At 31.2% G+C, this 19,024-nt stretch overlaps 2 protein-coding genes across 5 annotated transcripts; both read right to left on the reverse strand.

Moving 5' to 3' along the window:
• Positions 8,695 to 12,048, reverse strand: LOC107613902. The gene is made up of 3 exons (XM_016316093.2): positions 11,640 to 12,048; positions 9,761 to 9,895; positions 8,695 to 9,236 (listed from the first exon to the last, which is right to left on the reverse strand). The coding sequence occupies exons 1-3, from the start codon at positions 11,820 to 11,822 to the stop codon at positions 8,862 to 8,864; spliced, it is 693 nt and encodes a 230-aa protein (XP_016171579.1). The 5' UTR covers positions 11,823 to 12,048; the 3' UTR covers positions 8,695 to 8,861.
• Positions 13,904 to 18,820, reverse strand: LOC107611575 (probable choline kinase 2). Of its 4 annotated transcripts, none has more exons than XM_021109823.1 (9): positions 18,716 to 18,820; positions 18,091 to 18,558; positions 17,401 to 17,522; positions 17,100 to 17,295; positions 16,879 to 16,996; positions 16,157 to 16,204; positions 15,975 to 16,075; positions 14,958 to 15,081; positions 13,904 to 14,174 (listed from the first exon to the last, which is right to left on the reverse strand). In XM_021109823.1, exons 2-9 carry the CDS (start codon positions 18,457 to 18,459, stop codon positions 14,077 to 14,079), a joined length of 1,176 nt encoding a protein of 391 aa, XP_020965482.1. In that variant the 5' UTR covers positions 18,460 to 18,558; positions 18,716 to 18,820; the 3' UTR covers positions 13,904 to 14,076. The 4 variants fall into 4 exon arrangements, with proteins under 4 accessions (XP_020965482.1, XP_020965483.1, XP_020965484.1 ...); XM_021109824.1 differs by having other exon boundaries at positions 14,953 to 15,081; XM_021109825.1 differs by lacking the exons at positions 13,904 to 14,174; positions 14,958 to 15,081; positions 15,975 to 16,075; positions 16,157 to 16,204 and adding exons at positions 16,285 to 16,484; positions 16,745 to 16,792.

Consider the following 19,024-nt stretch of genomic DNA (forward strand, 5'->3'; position numbering starts at 1 on the left):
AGAGATATCTATCTTCCGGATTGACTTTTCTTACTAACTATTTTAATCATACAAGATTCAATTCATGACAAACTATATGTGATTAAACCCTAATTCCTTAGACCTTTTTAGTGTCCTCTAACTTTCATCAACCGCCGATTCCTAGGTCACTTGATTCCAATCAGAGGGTTAAGTTCAATTCTAGTTTATATGCCACAAAAACCCTAATTACCCAAATATAAGAGGATTATATGTCACGTATCCCGTTAAGTCCAGATAATTGGAAGTTGAGGAGAAATTATTTTCAAGATGTTGTTCAAGTAAAGAGCTTTTCCAAGTTATACAAGAACCCAATTAGAACAAGGGTCATACTTCCGTTCCACCCAAATTCATAAGATAAAGAACGAAAATAATTCTTGAAATAGAAATCAGTACATGAATTAAAATAGAAAAGTAATAGTATCAATCCATACAATAGACAGAGCTCTTAACCTTAACAGTGGAGGTTTAGTTGCTCATGGTTCAGAGAGATAAACTAGGATTTTGTAAAACTGTAAATTGCGGAATGAGGTGGAAGAGAAGAGAGAAGCCCGAAGGCTGAATCTTTTCTCTTTTATATATAATCCTAATTAATGTAAAATATATTTCTAAAAAAACTAAATAATATCTTTTCCTAATTATAAAAGAAATAAAGTTTAATCAAAATTTATTAATTGCTTCTCGTAGTCTTGTGTAGACGAATTGGGGACCACTGGCTTCATTGAGGGTTGGCGCCAAACTTGGAAGAATCAAAGTTTGGTGTGGACTAGGCAGAGGATTCCTTGGAGCTTCTTTGCTTGTGGCGCCAAACTTGGACTCTTCCAATTTGGCGTGGGATGGTGCGTGTGGCTTTCTTTGGGGACTTCATATTGACGCCAAACTTGACAATGATCAAGTTTGGCGTGGAGTGGTGCGTAACCTTTTTTTGGAGTTCTTGTGTTGGCGCCGAACTTGAGTAAACTCAAGTTTGGCGTGGAGATGGCAGTAGGCTTTCCTTCATTGACGCCAAACTTGAACTCCTTCAAGTTTGGCGTGGAGCTTCCCGCATGCATTCCTTAAAAGACTTGGTTGTGGCGCCAAACTTGAGCTTCCTCAAGTTTGGCGCCGTGAAGGCCGAGTGTGCTGGAAAATAAGTGTACACTATTATACATCGTTGGAAAGCTCTGGAAGTTAGCTTTCCAATGCCGCTGAAATCACGTCAATTGGACCCCTGTAGCTCAAGTTATTTTGAGTGCACGGAGGTCGGGGTTGACAGCATCATTCGCTTTCTTCCTTTTCTGCTACAAAACTCCGTCAAATCCATCTGAATGCTACCTGAAATAAACAGAAATTGCACACAACTCAAAGTAGCATTCATAGTGGCTATAGGTAATTAAATCACCTAGGGAGAAGTAGGCAAGGCCTCTGTTAAAAAATAAAAATTGGAATAAAAAATCTATTTCAAAAATAAACATTTAAATGTCAAAATAAAAAGATAAAAAATATACTAAACATGTATTCTACATTTCATAACTCAATAGGAAAAAGAATAATTAATTTATAAAGATCGACCGTTCGAAAAAACATATCAATTGTTCATAAGTCCAACTAAAACATTAAATAACAGTTAAAAAAAAAGTTACATACAAAGGTACCACCATTAAAATTAAAAATATAAAAATCAAATTAAATAAAAACAAAATGAAATAACAATTTAGTTAATAAATTAATTTAACTAATAACTAAACTCACATCTATCTATTAACACTGACTAAAAAAAGATATCTTTCAAGTTATCAAAATTAAAATTAAAAATATAGAAATTAAATTAAAACATAACAAAATGCAATAAATATTTAATTGATAAAATAATTTAACTAAACCTTAAACTATACCTATCAATTAACACTTACTAACAATACATTCTATCACCTAACATATACTATATCTATAAAAGTACTCTAACTATGACTATCATTATATGTTTATTTAATTTAAACATAAAAATAACAATACTAATCTGGAAGTCGATTATCCTAGCGATATACCACATCACGTTCAGGCGGTTAATATCCTCATCCTGTGCATCTGCGTGCGCCATAATCTCCGAATGCCTCGATAATATGATTAGAAAAGGCTAGAAGTGGGAGAAAAGTAGAAGAAATAGATGAAAAGTGAAGTCAAATGGCGCTGTAAACGAGTTCTATATATAAGCACGCGTGTATCACTTCTTTCGTTTACAATATAAATGAAATAAGGACGTTACACAACACATATGCTAATGTCATACGACCACGTTGTATCGTGTCTTATCTCGTTTACCGTGTAAATGAAATACATAGAATCTTATTTCATTTACATTGTAAACGAGATAAGACATAAAATTCAAATAAGTAAAAACACTACAAATTACATATTTTCGTAATTAAAAGATTTATTTATTTATTCAAAAAAAATCCGTTATAGGCACCAGTCTTTCTTATGCAAATAATTATTAATTATGGTAAGTGATAAGGGAATAGAGCAAGAAAACCAAGAAACTAAGCTACTTGCTTTAACAGCAAGATAAATTAACTTATGTCAGTTATAATAGTTGTTATATATATAACCGTCATATGTCCATTGTGGTTTACACAAAACAATTATAATAAGCATTTACAATTCAATTTCAGTCTCTCAATTCATCTCTATCTTGATTCTTTCATGGTATCAAGAGTTGAGGTTCAGATCTCATGGGGTCTATTGTTCCAATTAATACTACTACACCTTCTTCTACTCCCATCATGCCTCTTCTTGACAAATTAGATGAAAAGTCATTCAAGACTTGGCAACATCTTGCTCTTCACATCATTAGTGACTATGAACTCAGTGATCACCTTCTCAAGGACTAGGTTCCAGCAAGATTAGCAGGAACGAAATCAGCAACATTCAAATCTTGGACTACAAAAGACCACTTTCTCATATCATGACTCCTTCAATCAATGGATATCTCATTCAGAAACAAGATGTTAGACTGCAAATTTGCATATCAGGTATGGGATCGAATTCAAGATTATTTTTCTAAATCAGCAAAAGCTACAATCAAGCAACTCAAAGCAGAACTCAAAACTATCAAAAAGCAAAGGATGACTGTCTCTGACTATCTCAAACGCATTCGATCAATTGTTGATTCTTTGGCTGCATTGGATCATCTACTCTCTCTTGAAGATCATGTCGAAGCCATTACTGAAGGTCTTGATGAGGATTATGCAATGTACATTTCCTCAATCGCACCTACGCTTGAGTCTTTGTCTCTTATTGAGGTAGAAACCTTGCTTCTTGGGCATGAAACCATGCTTGCACGATTCCGAGAAACTCAATTATCCCTTCCCCAAGCCAATTTTACACGAACCACTTCTCAATTTTCGCGAGGCACTGCTAGAGATTTTAATCATGGCCGAGGAAGGGACGGACGATTCAATCGCGGGGGCCGAGGTTCTTTTCAACAAAATCATTCTCAATGCCAAGTGTGTGGCAAATTTGGCCACATTGCCATTTCTTGCTTTCACAGATATGATCCAAGTTATCAACAGTCACCTCTGATTTTTAATGCCCCCAATTCTGCATCATCACCTATGCCAGCTCCACCACCTCCATCCTATCATAATCCTCGAGCTTATCTTGCTACACCATCTACTCTCTCTCTGAGGCTTCATGGTTTCTAGATACTGGTGCCTCTCATCACAACACACATGATCCATCTAGCTTTCTTGAAGCAGAAGCATACACTGGTCAAGAACAAATTATGTTAGGTAATGGGTCAAGTACGTGTATTACTCATATTGGCAATGCAAATCTTTATTCTCTTGATAATCATAAACAATTTGTTTTGAATAATTTACTTCTTGCACCAGATATAGCTCATAATCTTGTAAGTGTGCAAAATTCACAGCTGACAATGCGTGCTTTTTTTAGTTTTATGCTGATTTTTGCTGTGTCAAATCTCAGGCAACCACTAGTTTTATGCTAAAGTTAGAATTTATGCATTTGAAAATGTAGCTCTTTATAATTCAAGATCAACCACTAGTACTGCACTAAAAGCTTTTCATGCTAATATTGATAATTACTCACTCTGACACTCTAGACTAGGACATACAGCACCTAAAATTGTTGCTACTGTACTAAGAACTTGAAATATTCCATTTACTCCTCCATCTTCTAACTCTCTTTGTAAAGATTGTTGCTTAAAAAAAATGCATCATTTGCCTTTTACTCTTGATTCCTATCAGTTTCATGCTCCTTTGGACATGATTTATAGTGATTGTGTTTGGGGATCAGTCCCTATTCTTTCTTTTCATGGTTTTAGTTATTATGTTGTATTTATGATGCCTAAACTCACTATACATGTATCTATATGCTGCATTCTAAGTTACAGGTTTTTGCTGTATTTGTTCAATTTAAACGTCTAATGGAGAATTTTACAGGTTTAAAAATTAAAGCATTTCATAGTGATAATGGAAGGAAATATCTTTCTTTTGCATTCACTGATTACCTATCATCTAATGACATTGCTCATAGATTTTCTTGCCTATATACACCACAACAAAATGGTCGAGCTGAGCGCAAACATCGCCATATCACAGAAACTGGTTTGGCAATGCTTGCTTCAGCATCACTGCCTTTAAAGCATTAGGATGATGCTTTTCTATCTGCCACTTATATCATTAATCGATTACCATCTTCCAATACCTCTAATAAGTCCCTTTTTGTACTGTTGCATCACAAATTGGCTGATTATTCTTTCTTGAAAGTTTTCAGTTGTGCTTGCTATCCTTCTTTTAAACCTTATACACATAATAAATTGGAATTTAAATCCCAACAATGTGTGTTCTTAGGTTATACTCCAAATCATTAAGGATATAAGTGTATGGATGCTAGTGGTAAGATCTTTATTAGTAGACATGTTTTGTTTGATGAGTTTATATTTCCTAATTCTTCTATGTTTGTCCACAATACTACCTCACCTACCAAAATTCAATATCCTCATACTGTTTTGCCAATTCCCTCATCTTTTGTTAATGATACTCCTCACCATGCCACTTCCACAGATTCTTCTAATTCTTCCCTTTCAAGTTCTGCTTCACCAACCCCATCTCTTCCAGTGCCATCCACTTCTTCCTTACATATACATGGGACCCCCTCTTTAGAGCCTTTTTCTCTCAATGCACAACCTATTTCTCAACATCCTACACCTATACCAATTTCTAGTATTCTGGTTCAGCTTCCTCATCCCCCAAAACCAAATTCTCATCCTATGCAAATTCGGTCAAATAGTGGTATCTCTAAGCCTAAATTAAATTCTACTATTGTTAATACTTCATCATTTATTGATTATTATGAAAATGTTCCTAAAACTGTTACTACTGTCTTAAAATTTGAACACTGAAAACGAATGCCATGAAAGAAGAATTGCATACTCTTTCCAAAAATCAAACACGGAATTTAGTTATTCCACTCCCATCCACTAAAATTATTGGTTGTAGATGGGTGTATGCTATTAAACGACATCCAGATGATCGGATCTTGAAATATAAAACAAGGCTTGTTGCCAAAGGCAACCATCAAATCGAAGGAATCGATTTTGATTAGGTGTTTGCACCTGTCATTAAGGCTGCGACTATAAGAGTAATTCTGACTTTGGCACTCACTCACAAATGGATAATTCGACAATTTGATTTTAACAACGCATTCTTAAATGGTGATTTATCTGAGTTGGTTTATATGCAACAACCTCTGGGCTTTGAATCTTCCAACTCTGATCAAGTCTACAAATTAAATTGAGCTCTATATGGCTTGAGACTTTGTAGATATGATATTGTTTTCTTCATTTACTGTTTCAATAAAATATCCATTCTTATGGATATTTTTAAGACTCAACAAGTTCCTTTCAGACTTTGTAGATAATAACACATTATCTATAATGAGTTTTGTTCCTCCAATAAACAAAATAATAGCTCTTTAGAGCCATTAATAATTTTACCTATACCAATAATGATAGCAATACAGCCAATACTTGCCTCTTCATGTACAAGGTTGATAAAATAATTTTACTTTTGAGAATAGTTCATATACATACATTATCCACAAGACAAATGTTTTATCTTGTACCTTCACCATTTTCTTCACAAGAAATGATAAACAACATATGAAAATACAATTCAATGTATGATTTATCTTTGAAATTAATTTTCTTTTGAAATTTATAACTCAATTATTTTATATGTAATGAGTTAAATCATATTCTTACTTACATAGTTATTTTATTTATTGTACACATATTATAATAGCACAAATTTATATATTGATTCTTTGAAACTTACATAAAAAGATATATTTAAAATTAAATACATTCAAATATAAATAAGTAAAAGCATACATTAATATATTGAAAATCAAACATACAATAAAGAAATAAAGTATTCAACATTTTTATTATTGATCAGATGATGAATATTTAATTCAGCATCTACAAAAAATCAGACAAATCATAATTTGTAGAGAATCTTTTAAAATAAAATTAGTTTCTATCTTTTTCTCATTATCTTTTAAAAATGTTTGGTAAAATTCAACTAAGTGCTTTGGCATACCACAACAATGCGTTCAATGACCTTTTATCATCATAACAATGACATCTGATTTCTATATTATTATTGTGTCCATTTTTTTCTTTATTATCTCACTTTTTGTAGGATCTTTTATTATTAAAGAATATTTTCTTCTTTCTTTTATCATGTTTATTACTAAAATAGTGACCTTTATCATTTTTTGGATTACAATGTGTCACATTCACTTCGCAGAATGGAGTAGAACTACAGGGGCGAGCTTTATAATTTTTCATGAGCAATTATTATTCTCTTTTATCACAAGAAGACATGCAATTAATTTAGAATATTTTGTAAATCCCTTCTCTTGATATTGCTACTGTAAGAGCATATTCGAGGCATGAAAGGTCAAAATGTTTTCTTCAATATATCTTTATCAGTAATATTTTTTCCATACAATTTTAATTGTGAAGTTATTTTTGAACATTGCAAAATTATGTTCAACAATGGATTTAAAATTCTGTAATTGCAAATGTAACCATTCATATCGGATATTTGAAAAAATTACCGATTTTTTATGATAATACCTTTTTTCTAGACTGTTCTATAGTTCTACTGAATTTTTTATAATAAGATATTTATTTTTCAATCGTTTGTCAAAATGACGACGAAAGAAACTCATTGTTGTAGCGTGATCCTTTAGCATTATATTATTATTTGCTTAATGGCATTACCGAGACTCACTGAGTCAAAGTGAATTTCAACATCTACGATCATGATAAATATTTTTTTTCTAGAAATATGAAGTGGTACAAATTTTAAACTAGAAATATTTTAGATAATTAAAAATTTTTACCTTAAAAGTCTTTGTGCTGATAACGTGTTATGAAATTAAGATGGATAAATAGAAATAGAACTAGAAAATTATAAGAGAGAATAAGAAAACTTTGTTATTAGTTCTCAATATGTATCACTCAATATAACAACACATTCATATTAATATTGCATACATAATATTCTTTTCAAAAGAGTTAAAGGACTACTTGAGATGCCAATGAGTTATAATTCAAATGGCACAGTCTTCTCATACTCAATTAAGAGGTTGCGGGTTCGAGTCTCTTATCTTTTGATTTAAAAAAAAGGACTACTTGAGATAAGCCATGCGGGTTCTTTGCTATGTGTTATTTTTTGTGTTGAAAAATATTTTTTTTAGAATTTATTTATAGATGAAGGTTTTGAATGAAATAATAGTATAGGATACTATTTATCTAAACCACTTTCTAATTAGTAGAAATACATTAGAAAAATCTATACTCATTAATTGATAATGTTTCATACTCCATTATGTATGATAATATTTCATGATATGCCATCCACAATAATAATCCTTTTATAACATTTTCTCTTGGATGTCATTAGGGATATGCTTTGTTAAAAACATTGTCAAAAAAAATCATGCAGGATAAAATCTCGATTAAAGAAAAAAGAGTACAATATTCTTTATAATGAGAACTTTCTCGTTTAAAATACCTCATAAAAAAAAAACTCAATGGGATAAAAATATGAAAGAAGAGTATATTCTCTCACTCTCTTGATAACATCATATAAAATCTCGATAGTGACACATTCTAATTTTATGTACTAGATTTTCAAATGAGAATGCAGGAAGTGACTTGGTAAATAAGTCCCAATGCCCCTATTTTTTCTCCTTTTAATTTGATTTATTTTGAATTTTTCTAGCATTTATTTCATTTTTTTTTTTTGGCTAAAAACAGATTTAGAATTTTAGTTGTTTAGGAAAATTGCAATTTTGTAAAATGAGCCTGTTTTAAAAACTCTTGGAATTTACAAATATGATCTTACTATAGTTGACTATTTGGTTTGTCAAAATTAAGTTAAATAAATGGTTAGTGATAACCATGATAATTTAATGTATCTCTACCAATCAACTTCAAACGTGTTATAGAAGATAAAGAACCCCTTATTTGAAAGGTGGCTAGAAATTACCAGGATTTAGTTGAGATTTAGCTAGAAATCACTTATTTTCCTAATATTTTTCTTTTAATTTAAATTCAAATCTTAGATATAAGTATACTTTCAGCTGGTACACACTCAATTACTAGCTAAATTCATTTCAATACATCATTAACATATAGTCAAGTATACAATGAGTCAATAAGCGACAAGGTCAAATACTTAAAAAAAAAATTATTGGCAGAAAATACAGCGCTCTGATATATTTTTTTTCTTTGCAACAAAAGGAATGATATAAGTTCAATCACCCTATGACACAGTGTTCTCACTTGAGGACTCTTTTAGAACTTCAGGTTCAACCTGAACTTCAGAAAATACTTCTGGCGAACTTTCAGGTTGGACAGGTTCTGATGGCGATGATACTTCAATCTTGGCAGGTGCCGATGCTTGAACACTTTCCGGTGGCTTGAACTTGTTGATGTAGTAACTAAGTGATGGTCCAGAGTATTGCAGTGTCTGCACCTGTGGTGGACTATTCTTACCAACTTGGAGCAATATGGATGATGCTGCAGCAACTGAAATCAGGGCAAGGCCTGCAGCAATTGCTGCTGTGTTTTCGGCTCCGTCAGAAGAAGAGCCTGCATTTCCTGAACTTATTGCACTTTCTGCCACATAAACTGCTGGCTGGAATAGATTATTTGAGTATTAGACAAAAATCTTACCCCCAAGAAAGGTGTTATCATGCATATTACTTTCTGATACATATTTTTTATTTTGTATTTTTTTTTCCCAGAATACAAAGGGTGTTTTTTATGAAATTAAGTCTTATGCACTGCATGTTCTTCCAATGGCCGACATACATGCCACATCATTCTAGCAAATAAATTAGATAGTAAACATCCAAACTGGCCCCTAAACAAATTAGACGGGATTTCTAATTGATTCAATTAAGGATTAGAATGTCAAAATTGGAATTAAGAAAAATAAATAAATAAAACATTAAATCCCAGCAAACCTTGAAACTGAATCTAATATCAAACTGCATAGCTACAGTCACCTCAATCATAATATCTTAATATTCTAGCTGGCTTTTCTACATGTTACACGCTCCCCAGATCGAAATACATTAAAACTTAAAAAACAAAATGGGTTAATTATGTAATTCGACATCCCAAGCAAACTAATATATATGTGTGAGAAACACTAACCTCAACAGAATATATGTTTGTCTGCCCAGCAGTGTCCTTCTCAACATAGCCAGTCCAGCCTTGCTTCCGAGGAGGGTACGTACCCACTACTCTAGTCTTCTCCCCTGCTAACCATTCCATACTGACCTTTCCAACCTGAATCAAGATTAACCGAAGAATAGCAGTTTATTTACATGTTTAGCAATATCTTATGCAGCTACTTACTAAATCTTGGATACTACAATATACGTGAGAAAGACAAAAGGTTGGTGCTAGTAAGTAAAAGTAAAGAGATAGGCATGATCAGAAATTTAGAATGTCAAATAAAGGATAAAATGGTAAAATGCTTAGAAACACATTAAACTTTAGATGAAACTCAACCAAGCACACTTTCAGTAAACATGAACGAGCTTGATTGGAAACCCATTGCAAACAAGGTGAAGTTTATCATAGCAAAAATATCAAGAACATAATTTCGGATTTTAATAAACACTATGGATGCCCTGTCACACTTAGAACAAAAATTGTCCATTCAAAGGCCAAACAGAGTATACAATTCACAGATAGGCAACTAGAAAAATAGCCAGGATAAATTATGCTCATGAACATATCAAAACTTCTGAGGAATTGCATTTTGCAAACCTTTAAAACTTCTCATTCACATTGTTCAGCGCAGAAATTTCTCATTTGTGAGTGAAATATTTGTTCATAGAATTATTTTGAAGAGTAAATTACGGTTAACCATCAGTTGGTTTAACCGCTTTCTGCTCATCCCCCTGGGGTGTCTCTAAAACTCATCTCATTTCTAGTATGATGGTATCATGGTCCTTAGTGAAAATTAGCAATTTCTACAAGACAAAGGATGATGTGAACAACACATAACTTCATCTGAAACCATCCTGCCTAGTCCATTAGTTTCATGTTTTACCTTAATTTATGGCAAGGAAACCAAATATGGACCCAGAACAAAACCAAATATAGTGGCTGCAAAACTGTATGCTCAAGATCATGTAGGTTTTTCTTTATTTTATCATTCTATCTTACTCTTCTGTTCATTCTAGCATCAACTTTTTCTCTACAATCACTTTCTCAGTGCTGCTCTATAAAGAATCTGAACTAGCGCGTAAATTAACAAACCGGATGTTGTGAATTGTGAATGGACTCTACATTTCACCATCAGAAGAGTGTAACATGTATAAACTTAAGAAAGATAACAGTATAAATAGCAACGCCATCACGTCCAATCCTTGGATGTTGTGTATGCAACATGTTTCGTGGCAAACTCCTTACCCACTTAATGATTAACTCCAATGGAGCTAGGGATAGTCACTGGCTATCGGTTCGCAGATACCCGATGATCAACACCTAGTAGATCCCAAAAAAGGGGCTAAAGAAAAAAGCAAGAGCATTATGTGAACCGAGTTGAAGTTTTCCTCTCTCTGAAATTCTATATTCTCTGTATTCTACTTGTCCTTTACCTTCTAAATTGCATACTCACCATCAGAAGAGTGTAATTACTCCCTTACCTTCTAAATTGCACACACAGTCACACACACACTCGTTTCCTCATCATATTTTCCATTCACAATCAAACAAACACTCACTATTCTCTGATTTCTATTCTCTATAATCGTTTTCTCTCTGATTCAATAATTCTGTTCCATCAATCCTTCTCAGTTTTGAGTTACCTACATCCACACACAGATTCCACTAATTCATCCTAATTCCAGTTCTGATTTCTCAACCTTGTTACACATGATTCTATGGGCGGAAGTATTATTTGTAATCAATAACTGAAAATTGGAGTGGAAATTTTGTACTTAGGGTATAATTAATCTTGACCTCATCTAATATGAACATATTTGAAAGAAAGTGGCAAGTTGGAATAAAAGGAACTCACTTCCTTATCAGGAGCACACTCTTCATCATTGCAATCAGAGTCATCAGATGAAGAAGCTCTCACTATGAACAAGCAAGAACTTCGCCTGTGATAAGCTCTTTGGTTCTTCAAAGAGAAGAAGCTTCTGGCAGCAGAAAACGTGCACGTGTTTGCAGCAACATTTGCTTGCAATGCAGAAGCCATAGGTGTGGTTAAAAGCCAAACCAATTGAATAGAGTTATTATATAAGAATATTTTGTTTCTGAAAAAATGAAGTGAAATTTGGGGATAGTTTTGTTTGGTAGGGATTTGAATGAGAGAAAGGGGGAATTGTTGGGTGGGAGTGAAGGAAGCAAGGTGGAAGGAGTACAAAGCACAGGATTGAGGATTAGTGTCTGGTGGTCGAGCTTTGTTTATAGAGATCCTTTGACTGTGGGCATCCTTGCATCACACTTGTTAAAATGACAAGCATATAATTGGTAAAATCAACATTAAAAATAAATTAAATTATATATATTTATATACAAATATATTAGTTATTGATTTTAGTGTAAGACACCAAAAAAGTGTACGTATAATATTTGAGAAATGCTAGGGGCCAGCAACTTTTGTGATTTTAGCCATCAAATAGTCATCAATGATGGTTTTAATGGTGTGAGATTGGTGTGAGAATTCATCAAATGGCTCACTTTCCTTTGCTGGTTACGTGCTGGCCAAAATTTAACAAAGTTGCTGGCCCTAGACTTTTCCATAATATTTTTAATATTTTAAATACTTTTCAATTATACCCTTGATCGTTAATAATGTTACGCAAATTTTCACGTGTTAGTGACACATCATCTTAGAATTACCACATTGTATGATGTTTCAAAAGGTAATGTAATTAAACATATTAAAAGTTTGGAACATCACAAGAAAAATTGAAACCAAAAAACTTAAGAATAAAATTGGTAAGTAATTAACCGTCGTATATTCTCATTTGTAAATTTCTTCTATTATTCTCTTAGGATTTGAGAATTCAAGTCCCTTGATTCATTTATCGCTCTGTTGGTTTACGTTGATGAGATAGTTTTGACAAGGAACAACAAATCTGAAATCAAATGGGTCAAATAGTACCTTAATGATCTCTTTAAAATTAAAAATTTGAACAAGTTTAAATTCTTCTTTGGATTTAAAGTGACTCGGTCTTTCAAGTATATAGTAGCATGAATAAAGTGAAGCTCCTTTTCCTTCTTTGAACTTTTTATCCCTCTCTGTAACTACATACTTTCACATCTAGTGATGCACCTCAATTGAACTTCAACCTACATTCTCTCTTCTCTCCTTGCTTTCCATTGCATTCTTCATAAATTCAATAATTTTTATATATATTTAAAAATTCTATATAAATAAGTTATTTTGTAATTAAGTTTAATAAAATTTTTTCCTTCTTGTCTATTTCTCCTTTCTTTTTCAATTAGTTCTTATTGTGCCAATAAACTATTAACTTAACTTAGTTACAACAATAATTTGATCATATAAAATTACCGATATATATATATATATAAAAGAGAACATTAAAGATCTGTTAAAAATCTTCTTCTATTACACTCACTTTGATTTTTAAAAAGAAATTAAAAGAGAATATGACAATTGCTTTTGCTTGCACATACTTATTTTTCCTTTATGTATGCTACTTTTGTATTATAGTTGTAGTCTGTAGAGGTGAAAGAAAAGATATTCTGTAAATGTTTGTTAGTTGGACATGTTTATTTTTAAACATTGGTGTCAAAATACATATTTTAATTTGTCAATGTATTTCTAAGGTAAGCACTACTACGTGCCTGCTTTAAACTTTTTTGAACATAAAATAAGGATGCTCTCTCTATTAAATCTGCTTCTGAGGTGATCAGTTCACACAGACTAAATTTTTGGAATTATTTTATGCTTTTTCAAATTTAATTTTTTATCTAATTTGTTTATGTTTCTTACAGAAAAATTCCTTAATACATTTACACTCTTTAGAAAATATTATTAGATGACCATTAATAAAATTATTTGCTTATATTTAAGTTGTTAACCATCAACACTCAATTTTGTTAACCATTAACACTCAATCTACTTCATATCATTATTGTGTTTCTATTTTACTGCACGATTGAAAACCCTAGGGTTTGAAAAAATAAACATCTTTTATTAATATTTTAGGCGATATTAAATAAAGATGAAAAATAACATTAAAATATTTAAAATTAAATATAAATAAAAATAAAATTTTTTAAATACAAAATTAATATTCATCCAAAATAGCAGGGACAAAAATAATACTTGTCCAATACAAAAATAAACAGACTTACAGAAAAGAATCAAATAATATCCAAACAATTTTTAGGAAAAGTACTAATGCAAAAATACATATGAGGGCTCATAAAATTTGTCCCTTCTACAATGTATATCATCACTTATGATGAGGGCTCTGTTATTTTGACTTGTTAACACTAAACATTTTCTTCAACTTTCCAAGTCCATTTGATTTTTTTGTTGGGGTTGCTTTCATAGTTGGCGTTAATGCTTCCTCTGAAAATAAAAAAAGAAAACAATATGTGCAACCAATCATCATAATATCTCAATATTCAAGCTATGTGAGTAATATAAAACGACATTGCTTATTCATCTAATATCCACCAAATTATTCCTAGATATAATTATTCGTGAATCTCTTTTCATCAGATTAAACTTTTGATATACAAGATAATTTTTTATAATAAAAAAATTTAGAAAAAAGAACAATCTCTGATTTTTTGATTTGTTGACATTTAAGTCTTTGAAAATTTTAAAATATATTTAAATTCCTAACATTTTTAAAATTGGGACACATTGATCCTTAATTTTTTGGGGTCTAATTTGTCTCATTTTAAAAACTCTCTCACGTGTGCATTCGTATCAACCATAAGTGTCACATTTGATTTTTCCATTGGATCTGTTAGATCTAAGTATGAGAGATCGATATGTCCAGATTTTGAAAATATTAGAAACTTAAATATATTTTCAAATTTTCGAGTACTTAAATAGTTAAATGTTTACGAATCAAAAGTCAAGGACTTTTTTGTCCTTTTCTCAAAATTTAAAATTTTTTCAAACGCCCAAAAAAATTATAGTATCATAATTAGGTGACCTCTTTTAATTTCTATCCTTAAAAATTAAATATAATACACAATAAGTCACCAAAAAGAAAAAATATAATACACAATAATGTTTAGAAATCATTAGTTCTTGTCTTTATTCTTCTAGTATTAGAAGGATAAATGAATCAACTTGCATACCACCCTTAGAAAGTAAAAATTGAGTGAAGTACCTTACCTTTAGCAGATAAATCATGGGATGATGCAGGAGAACTCATAAGGTATTGTTTCCTCAACCAATAGTCTTGAAACCGTTGATTTGCATATTCTTTATAGTCAAAGTCAATACTATTTACATGCTCCTGCAAACACAAAAGAATAATTTAGTATACTTGAAGTTTCTTTAGTATGTTAAAAGACAAAACATAAAAGTGTCTAATTAGAGAGTTAATTTTTTGTAAAGTAACAATTAGGTTTTTGAATATTTTGATTTTGAATAAATTAGTCTCTAAAAAAATATCAATTTAATCTTTCACGAAAGCAATATTTCAACAACTAAAATCTAACGGTGGTGTTTATATATACTGTTAATTACTCTGACATATCTATCTATGAAAGATAGTAATGTAAATAACAATTTTTGGAGTAAAAATAGAATTTGTGATAAATAGAGAACAGTTGATAAAGGATATATAAAAACTCAAAAGATAATAAATGTTTCAATGTCCAAAATTATATCGTTTTTCTGCTCATGTGATAGTAACGAGACATGCACCACTGTAAATAATGAAATACATGGACAATTCAGTTTGGTTTCGCACTATTTATTGACAGAAGGACATACATTTCTACCATTTGTTATCTTAGAAGACCTAATTGATATTTTTTTCTTCAAAGACAAATTAGTCCAAGATCAACATCTTGGAAGATCAAATTGTCATTTTACTCTAATTTTTTTAGTTAATATCCATTAATCTTTTTAAATTTTGAACTACTATAAATTTTAACTCCAAATTCTAAACTTTAAAAAAAAAACAAATGAAGATTAAAAGATTTGTTAACGTTATTTAATTAAAAGTTAATTTTACATATTTATATTTTAGATAAAAAATGTATTCCAAGATAGGATCACAAATTTTTTTCATGATAACTCGTAATTTTCTTAATGAAAAGTGTATTTAAACTTTTTGGAACCTTCATCAATTAAGTGCATGAAAAGCATAAAATATTAATTAAGAAGAAAAAGTGGCGATACCGAAATTATTCCCCAAAATCCCCAGAATAGATGATTTGCAAGTGTAAAGTTCTCAATATCATCAAGTAGTTGCTCCACTTTGCTATCAATTTGTTCTTCACCTGAGTTCAACTCCAATAATATCATAATTGTATCATATGTTATATGGCTAGTTGATTATTTATTGTTTAATTAAAGTTTACCTGAAGATCTCAAATACGTTTCAACGAATAATCTACGTTCTTCCAAATCTATTAAAAAAACAAATAATTAAAATTATTATTCGTAAATCATAATAGATATTTTTGAAAAAAAATTTTTTATCTCGGTGCACGAACCAGGTGCACGTTATTCCATGATTTTTCATTATTTAGACTTATTTTGGAAGCACGAATAAAATGATTAACCACAACTGAGAAAGTGAAGGTACCGAAATTATTCCCCAAACGCCCCAGAAAATATGATTTGCAAGTGTATACTTCTCAATTTCTTGAAGTAGATCCTCCACTTCACTGCCATTTGGTTGCGCACCTGCGCCCAGGTCCAATAACTTCAGGAACATGGCAAGATAATTTAAGTTCTGAAGGTAATACACAACTATAGAAGTGATGAAATACAAGATTCAACGATTATTGATCTTTAGTTTTTTAATTTATAAATGCAACTTGGTTGCTTCAATTATGAAATACAACCAAAGTCAGGAAATTGAAAGCAAATGGCAACTCCTCAATTTTAAGTTCTACAGAAGAATACGAAGCTATGTCATATAAACATTTAAAGAAATCAAATACCTGAGGAACTCAAATATGTGTTCACAAATCTTCTACGCTCCTCAAGATCTGCCAAAAGAACCAGCCCAATAAAGTCATGCTTTAATGAAAATACGGAGAGAATGACGAAAATAAATTCAGAAAGTCGAAAGTACCAGGATAGTTCTTGTAGTTGAGAATATGAGGTGTTTCTGTATGATAGTTAGCAGCCATCTCACAGAAGTGGTTTGCTATATCATATGCTATAGGATTATAACTTGCATATTCATAATCCTAGACAAAATAAATAAATAAGAATATTTTTTAATTATCTTTTTATAATGTGCTGTTTAGTAGGAATTTTTTTTACATGAATTTTCATAAAAGTTGAACTTACTATTAAAGTCAAGGATTTGGTCTCTTCATCAATCATTATGTTACCATATTGTAGATCATTGTGGCAAAACCCTATTTTTTGGTGAGTAGTTGATAATCTCTCTTCCAAAAGTGAAATTTCGTTGTCCATTGCATCCAAATGAAACATTTTAACTTCTTCAGGGGAAGCTAGTTTCCTTGCTTCAACAAGCCACTTCCTAAATTATTGAAAAAAAAATATATTTTTCAAAATAATGAAAGTTTGATGATGTGATTTTTTCCTTCCCTTTGTTTTAGTATTTTATGTATAATTAATTACATACCGCAATACATCCCAAAGGTGAACCTTCTTTGGTCCTGGCATGTTAAGATCATGGAACTCTTTCATCTTGATAGCTATAAGAGCAGAAATAGATGGATCTCGTAGATCTGATGCTAATAATGTCTGTTCAATCCACAACATATATTATTGTATATATTTAGCATATTAATTTCATAGATAAGATAGTCCATACTTAACACATTAAATATAATTAATACAGTAATTAAGATACATCAATCTTCTTTAAAGTGAAAAAGTTAATAAAATAAGATAGTAGTAAGGTAGCATTTGAAAGAGAGACAGAGACCGAAATAAGTCTTAGTATTGTATTTGGTGTAAATTTGCACAAAGAATAAAATTAAAATTAATTAATTGAAATGAAAGTATTTTAAGTATACAAAAAGTTTCAGTCATCGTCTTTAAAAATTTCAATCCCTGTATCTTCACTTTTTAGAAGTACCACTTTTTAGAAGTACTGAAATACTGGAATTAATATCAGGACTAACAAACATGATACTAAATCTCAATCTTCCAATTTTTATCCTATTATCTCAAAACAAACGCTACCTAAGTGATTAGTCACAAGAATTCACATGTAATAAAAGTTACAAATTCAATAGTGATTAATTCTTACTTTATTCCTTTATCAATATTTTTTACTGGAAAGAATTTTTTTTTAATTAAAATTTACCCGGGCATTGATGAATTCTTCAATTCGGCCATTTGCAAACCTGCCAAGCAAACGAGGGCCATATCCAGATTTGGATATGCATTCGAATGCTCGAATCTCATCATCTCGGTTAAAGAAAATTTCGGTGCCCTCGCCATACATTCTAACGAGAACCCTTTGTGAAGTTTCCCCAGTTGGTGTTTGCCATTTGACTTTGAAAACCTCATTTGTCATTGCCCCTTTCAGATTGATAACCTCCATTGCATTTGGGTCAAGTACATTCTTCCATTTACTTGCCAATGATTTCAATATTTCTTTTGCCTCTCTAGGAAGATAATCTACCTTGTTTATAGGGCTTTTCGCATAAAAATCTTCATTTGTTGCTCCCATTGCTAATCTTTATAAACTTTTACAATTCTTTTAATTTCAAAAGGTAAAAAAGGTGCGTGCTATTAATCTTTATAGAACGTACGATTCCAATATGAAGCCCTATTTGAGCATGAAAAAATAAATAAATAAATATTATTAATATAATCAAGGACAACAATAATGATAATTTTCTAATGTTGATATAGTAACCTCATTAACAAGCATCTACATATGAAGTTATTATTGCAACATTTCAATTAATTCAAAACAAACTAACCTGGAGGAATAACTTGCTAGGGCAATGTTATGATAGTCAATGGTCAATGGTTGATGACCAACGACCAATGACCTCGTTGTTGATGAAGAGAGAAAACGTGATGAGAAAGATTTTGTTAATTTTGAAAGGTACTGGGTATGTATATATATGGTGATCTTAACTACCAAGAATAAAATGCCAAAAATTGTGGGATTGAGATGGACCACACCAGCTTACTTCTGATATCAATTGTTAAAATTAGATGCTACTAAAAAAGATTATTAATTTGACGATTGATGTTTTATGAAAAATAAAGAACATCGCTTCTAT

Source organism: Arachis ipaensis, chromosome B08, assembly GCF_000816755.2.
Source record: "Arachis ipaensis cultivar K30076 chromosome B08, Araip1.1, whole genome shotgun sequence".
Taxonomy (NCBI): domain Eukaryota; kingdom Viridiplantae; phylum Streptophyta; class Magnoliopsida; order Fabales; family Fabaceae; genus Arachis; species Arachis ipaensis.

Excerpts from the sequence above, each read along its gene's own strand:
- LOC107613902 (XM_016316093.2), bottom strand. The coding sequence starts at position 11,822 with ATGGCTTCTGCATTGCAAGCAAATGTTGCTGCAAACACGTGCACGTTT. Across the intron at positions 9,896-11,639 it reads AGTGTGCTCCTGATAAGGAA|GTTGGAAAGGTCAGTATGGA; the intron begins GTGAGTTCCTTT and ends ATCTTGATTCAG. Across the intron at positions 9,237-9,760 it reads CAAACATATATTCTGTTGAG|CCAGCAGTTTATGTGGCAGA; the intron begins GTTAGTGTTTCT and ends AATCTATTCCAG.
- LOC107611575 (XM_021109823.1), bottom strand. The coding sequence starts at position 18,459 with ATGGGAGCAACAAATGAAGATTTTTATGCGAAAAGCCCTATAAACAAG. Across the intron at positions 17,523-18,090 it reads AAGAATTCATCAATGCCCGG|ACATTATTAGCATCAGATCT; the intron begins GTAAATTTTAAT and ends TGGATTGAACAG. Across the intron at positions 17,296-17,400 it reads CACCTTTGGGATGTATTGCG|GAAGTGGCTTGTTGAAGCAA; the intron begins GTATGTAATTAA and ends TCAATAATTTAG.